General features: G+C 44.4%; 1 protein-coding gene across 7 annotated transcripts in view; it reads right to left on the bottom strand.

The window, feature by feature from the left end:
- The window catches only part of ATP2C1 (ATPase secretory pathway Ca2+ transporting 1), a 291,909-nt gene that overhangs the window by 31,548 nt on the left and 253,408 nt on the right, over positions 1-6,953 (bottom strand). For all 7 annotated transcript variants that reach the window (XM_030206388.1, XM_030206411.1, XM_030206380.1 and 4 more), the window contains one exon: positions 2,208-2,355. In XM_030206388.1, the coding sequence (XP_030062248.1) occupies positions 2,208-2,355 (148 nt within the window). The remainder of the gene's footprint in view (positions 1-2,207; positions 2,356-6,953) is intronic.

Raw genomic sequence — 6,953 nt, 5'->3', positions numbered from 1 at the left:
CAAGATTTTATAGACCTCAATCATATCCCTGCTCAGTTGTCTCTTTTCCAAGCTGAAGAACCCTAACCTCTTTAGCCTGTACTCATATGGGAGCAGTTCCATCCCCTTTATTATTTTTTTATTTATAACCATTTAAATTTTTACAAGCGATAAAACAACTTGCCAGAAATACAAAGAAAGTAATATATAGGAATTATTTCAGTCAGGTAATTCTATTCTTTTCCTTAGACCACTAAAAAGTTCCATCCCCTTTATCATTCTGGTCGCTTTTCTTTGGACCTTTTCTAATTTTGCTGTATCTTTCTTGAGATAAGGTGACCAGAACTGAACGCAGTACTCAAGATAAGGTTGCACCATGGAGCAATACAGAGGCATTGGTCTTATTTTGCATCCCTTTTCTAATAATTCCTAGAATCCTGTTTGCTTTTTTGGCCACCGTTGTACACTGAGCAGAGGATTTCAGCGTATTATCTACAATGACACTTAGAATTTTTCTTGAGTGCTGACTCCTAAGGTGGACCCTAGTATTAGGTAGCTATGATTCAGATTTTTCTTCCCAATGTGCATCACTTTGCATTTGTCTACATTAAATTTCACCTGCCATTTGGATGCCCAGTCATAACCAAGAACACCCAGCATCTTGGCCCTGGGCTTATCCTCGATTTCAAAATTAAATGAGATTGAGGTCCTCCCTCAGAAATTTGACAAAAGAGAGTGCCTCTGAGGGAGGTTTTCTCCTTTCCTGAGGTGGAGAGGGGTATGGAGGTAGGCCAACGAATCCCTTCTCCGAGGGCTCTTCTGGTTCTACATCAGACCCCCAGGTACAGTTACGTATCTGACTCAGCAAAGTACTCTTCATGGGACATCTGAGTCTATGCCCGTCTTACCACTGGATGTGCAATCAAGTCTTTGGATGAGAGCTTCAAGGTACGGGTCCCTCTCCTGGACTCCGGGGTCACTTCCTCCCCTCCCCCCCAAAGGGCTGGAAAGGTGCACCACATTGGTTGGTGCCAGTTCCAATGCCTGATGAGACACTGGCGTCAATGAATGCCAAAAGACAGATAGCGTGGGTCTCCAGAATGGGCTGGGAGTGGCACTGTAACTGGCACCTTCGATGCCTTGGCATCATGCTGAGCTAAGATGCGTCCCAGCTCCTCCTATAACATGACCCAGAACCACTCTTCAAGGGCAAGCAGGGCCAGTGTCGGTGTGGAGCAGCTCATGAAGATGTAGGAGCCGAAACGGACGTAGGGTCTCAGCTTTAGGGAGACTGGCACATTGGCACTGCTTCCACAGAGGAGGAGCAGTCCTCATGATGCTGATGCTTCTCGAGTACCAGAAATGCTGGTGTCCCGAAGCTCTTGACACCATGCATCAATGAGGATCGATGTTGGTGCTTCTATTTCCCTCAGTGCCAAAGAGGACAATGTGGAATCTAGCGAAACCTTGGTGTCAAGTCTGATGATGCTCGGCCCAAACAGGCGCTACCAACAACCAAAGTGAAGACAGGGGAGACAACTTCAATGTTGATGCATATCCAGTGCCCGGTGCTGCTCCTGATGCCATGAGACCAACGCACTTGATGCGAATAGACTGGACTTCGACATGCCAAAAGGTTTCTCATGCAAGGCCTCCCAACTTATCTGGGTTATCTTCTGCATTGGAGCACAAAGAGAACAGTGAGACTTATGGCCAGGCCCCAGACAGGACAGGCAAACATCATGAGGATCAGTCACGTACATGGTCTTATTACAATCTGTAGCTCAATTGTAAAACTATATATTTTTCCTTAAAACAAAGCCCCAGCCAGGTGCTCAGGCCTCAGGAGGCCAGAAGCCACAGAAAAAGAAAGTAACCTAAAAGGGCAGAAAATACTAACAAGTAAGGGGCTAAACAAAAAGGAAATGGATCCTGTGCTACTCACAATAATAAATGGAGAGGCAGGAATGCAAGAACAAAAGTCTGTGAAGAAAACCCCAAGATAGGAGAGAAGACATGTCTTCACTGTTCTGCAGTTAAAATAAAAATGTGAGTCAGGCGTGCTGCCAAAGGTCTACAAAATTAGTGAATGCTGAGAAGTCTGCACCAGGCTCTGTGAATGACAACACTCAGATGTGAGAACATATTGTACTGCTTGCCTCAGGAACACAATAATATGCAAAACTGTGGTGAAAAGTATCATAAATATACTTAACCAGTTCTCTTACCTCCCTCCAGAAGACAAATAAGGTGCCACACACAATAATGATAGAAGACATCAGGATTTTAACAATCAGACCTTTTGTCAAAATGCTGTCTTTTACATTTCTTGGAGGCTTCTGAATAATATCTTTATCAACAGGTTCAACGCCAAGGCTTAGAAAGATCATGAAAAAAAAAAATCAATTTTCAGTCACAAAATTAGTTTACATACCATGTTAGCATGCAGTGCTTTCACCCCACTTACATTTTACAGCTCTTCTTACAGTCATCTTACTTAAGCCAACCATATGCACCGTTTTTATGTGGGGGAACAAGCGTTTACTCCCTCTACTCCCTAGCAGCATAAAAAAGGGGAAGGGTGGGTTGGGAGAAAAAGGTATGCAATGTGAATCAACATGTTTTCTCCAGTGTATGCTTTGCACCTATTACTGGGTAGCAAAAGTACCTGTAGTGTGCACATTGTGTGCATTTTCAAAGGCAAGCTCCACAAGGACTCTTGTGTTAGAAGATTTATTTGCAGGGCCATGGGGTTTGATTATTGCACTCAGAGAGGTTAACTGTCTACAGAGTCCACAGGCTGCAATCATATTACCTTTCCACCCACAGAGACTGGATTCCCTCCTGACCTTATTGTGAGTAATGTTATAACAGGTTGCTTAGACTTTTATTTTGAGGCTATTGTAAAAAGATAAATTGGTGCTTGTGTGTCTTTAAAAACATACTAGTAAAGAGCAAATCATCACAGCAAAGTGCATTTGCTTGGGAGCAGGTGCAAATGTACACAGGCCTGATATGTACATACTTTTTGACTCTATCCATGCTCTTCCCCTGAACATGCCCTCCAGACAGTTAACATAAAAAATACATGCCTTCTTGTCACTGTGTGTACTTTTCACATGTAAAACCTGTGGGGTAACTTTATGAGGCCTTTTACACATGTACAACAGGATTTGGGCAAGAAAAATAATTTATAATATCCTAAATGTGCCAAATGAATCTGAATGAATTCTTGACTGGGTGACCAGAGAATTGGATAGAGGATGTGTGCTAGATATAATCTACTTAGATGTCAGCAAAGCCTTTGACACAGTTCCTCATAGGAGGCTCTTGAATAAACCTGACAGGCTGAAGTTAGGACCCAAAGTAGTGAACTGGATTAGGAACCGGTTGACAGAGATGCCCGAGGGTGGTAGTTAATGGAATTCACTTGAAGGAAGGAAAGGTAAATAGTGGAGTGCCTCAAGGATCAGTGCTGGACCAGATTCTGTTCAACATATCTGAGAGTGACATTGCTAAGAGTTAGAAGGTAAGGTTTGCCTTTTTGTGGAAGACACCCCGGAGGAAACGGAAAACATGAAACAAGATCTGCAAAAGTTAGAAGAATGGTCTTTGGCAATTAAAATTCAATGCAAAGAAGTGCAGAGTGATGCATTTAGGGAATACAAATCCAAGGGACCCGTATGTACTAGGAGGTGAGAGGCTGATATGCAGAGAGAGGGAGAAGGACCTTGGAGTGACAGTATCTGAGGTATTTGAGGATATTAAGACAAAACAGTGCGACAAGGTGGCTGTAGCCAGAAGGATGCTAGACTACGTAGAGGCATAACCAGCAGAAGAAAGGAGGTTTTGATGCCCCTCTACAAGTCGTTGGTGAGGCCCCACTTGGAGTACTGTGTTCAGTTTTGGAGGACATATCTTGATAAGAATTTTAAAAGACTTGAAGCAGTCCAGAAGAAGGCAACAAAATCGTATGGGGCTTGCATCAAGCGACCAACGAGAAGAGACTTGAAGACCTGAATATGTATACCCTAGAGGAGAGGAGTAACAGGGGAGATGTGATACAGACATATAAATACTTGAAAAGTATTAATTTAGAAACTAATATTTTCCAAAGAAGAGAAAATGGTAAAAATGGAGGACACGAGTCGAGGTTGCGATGTGGTAGACTTAGAAGTAATGTCAGGATATTCTTTTTCACCGAGAGGGTGGCTGATGCCTGGAATGCCCTCCTGAGGGAGATGGTGGAGAAAAAAAAAAAAAAAACAGCAAGGAATTCAAAAAGACATGATATAAACACAGAGGATCTCTAATTAGAAAATGAATGGCATAAAAAAGGGGGAAAGGGAATGGCAAGTCAAATGCAATGTGATGATTAGGAAGGTAGAGAGAGACTTTGAAAAAAAGATTGCGTTGGAGGCAAAAACACATAGTAAATTTTTTTTTTAGGTATATTAAAAGCAAGAAGTTGGCAAAAGAATCAGGTGGATGACCATAGGATAAAAGGTGCAATCAGGGAAGACAAGCCATAGCACAGAGATTAAATGAACTCTTTGCTTCGGTCTTCACAGAGGAAGATTTGGGAGAGATACTGGTGCCAGAAATGATATTCAAAGTTGATGAGTCGGAGAAAATGAATGAAATCTCTATAAACCTGGAGGATGTAATGGCGTAATTTAACAAATTGAAGAGTAGCAAATCTTCTGGACTGGATGGTATCCATCCACGAGTACTGATAGAATTGAAAAATGAATTTGTGGATCTATTGGTAGCAATAGGTAATTTATCTTTAAAATCAAGTGTGGTTCTGGAAGATTGGAGGATGGACAATGTAACGCCGATTTTTAAAAAAGGTTCCAGAGGTGATCCGACAAATTATAGACCGGTGCGCTCGATGTATAAAGAACAAAATTACTGAGCATATTGAAAAGCATGGACTAATGAGACAAAGCCAACATGGATTTAGAGAAGGGAAATCTTGCCTCACCAATCTATTACATTTCTTTGAAGGGGTGAACAAACAAAGGGGAATAATCGAACGTCGCCGGTCAAATAGTTTGCCGTTGATCTATTGTGGCGGCGGCACTACAGCTGGCTGGAACCGTATTATCGAAAAAGATGGCCGGCAATCTTTTTTTTCAATAATACGGTTTAGGTCGGCCAAATGCCAGAGTTCGCCGGGGTTGAGATGGCCGGTTTTGTTTTTCAGCGATAATGGAAAAAAATGCCGGCCATCTCCAACCCCCGCGAAATCCAAGGTATTTGGTCGTGGGAGAGCCAGCATATGTAGTGCACTGGTCCCCCTCACATGCCAGACCACCAACTGGGCACCCTAGGGGTCAGTGCGGTGGACATCAGAAAAAGCTCCCACATGCATAGCTCTTACTTTGGGTGCTGAGCCCCCCCAAACCACCCCCCCCAAAACCCACTACCCACAAATGTACAACACTACCGTAGCTCTTAGGGGTGAAGGGGGCAACTACATGTGGGTACAGTGGGTTTTGGAGGGCTCCCATTTACCAGCACAAGTGTTACAGGTGGGGGGGGGGGGGGGGATGGGCTTTGGTCCGCCTTCCTTAAGTGCACTGCGGTACCCACTAAAAGTGCTCCAGGGACCTGCATACACGCAGGCCTCTAGGACTTGTTGCTGCTGTATAACCTTGGCACACCAGTTGACACCTGAAGACTAATCTCTTTGAAAAAGTCCTTTATTTGAATAAGCACTTTTACTCACAGTTAACTGCAGATCAGAGGTTTTGCCCCACTGGCACAGAGTCTCCCTGGTACTGAGATTAGCAGTAGGTCAGAGCTGGCAGAATGGTGTACAATGCCCTCTTTCAGCAACATTCAATGTAATAACTAAGTTCACTAACGTAGGTAACACATGAAAGGGATCTAAAACTGGCTTACAAAAATGGCCACTACCTCATGGAAACAAAGCAGGGCACACTCTGACCCAGTTAGCAGGGGGAAAAGCACCATGGGAGTAGAGCCCACTACCCTACACCCACCACAATGCATTGCTGATGTGACTCTGCAGTGCACCTAACAGAAAAGGTGTCACACTCACCCGAGAGCCACGTGTCACAATCAGGGAAAGGCTGTCAGAGGATAGAACACATTCTGCTGTCATGGAGGTGGGTAAGAAATTTGAGGTTGGCATAAAGGCTGGCAAAAAAGGTTTTTATTTTTATTGTTTTAGTGTGGGAGGGGGTTGGTGACCACTGGGGGAGTACGGGGAGGTCATCCCTGATTCCTTCCGGTGGTCATCTGGTGAGTTGGGGCACCTTTTTGAGGCTTGGTTGTGAAAATAAAAGGACCAAGTAAACCCGGCGAAATACTGCTTAACTCCGCTTTTTTCCATTATCGGCGAAAGCCGGCCATCTGGTAGCCACGCCCATGCCCCGCCTTAGCTAAGCCGCCATGCCCCCTTGAACTTTCGCCAGCGAGGCGACGGGAAAGCGGCGATGCTGTCAAAAAAGCAGCTTTCGATTATACCGATTTCGCCGCTTTTAAGAAATCGCCGGCCATCTCCCGATTTATGTCAGGAAATGGCCGGCGATCACTTTTGAAAATAAGCCTGATAGTAACGTAGTAGATGACAGCAGAGAAAGACCTGTACGGTCCATCCAGTCTGCCCAACAAGATAAACTCATATGTGCTACTTTATGTGTATACCTGACCTTGATTTATGTCTGCCATTTTCAGGGCACAGACCGTAGAAGTCTGCCCAGCAGTAGCCCCGCCTCCCAACCACTAGTCCCGCCTCCCCCCCACCGGCTCTGCCACCCAATCTCCGCTAAGCTTCCGAGGATCCCTTCCTTCTGAACAGGATTCCTTTATGTTTATCCCACGCATTTTTGAATTCCATTACCGTTTTCATCTCCACCACCTCCCGCGGGAGGGCATTCCAAGTATCCACCACTCCGTGAAAAAAATAGTTCCTGACATTTTTCTTGAGTCTGCCCCCCTTC

Source organism: Microcaecilia unicolor, chromosome 1 (assembly GCF_901765095.1).
Source record: "Microcaecilia unicolor chromosome 1, aMicUni1.1, whole genome shotgun sequence".
In the NCBI taxonomy this organism is placed as follows: domain Eukaryota; kingdom Metazoa; phylum Chordata; class Amphibia; order Gymnophiona; family Siphonopidae; genus Microcaecilia; species Microcaecilia unicolor.
Note: the sequence above shows the minus strand (reverse complement) of the source record. Positions and strands in the feature narration are given on the sequence as shown.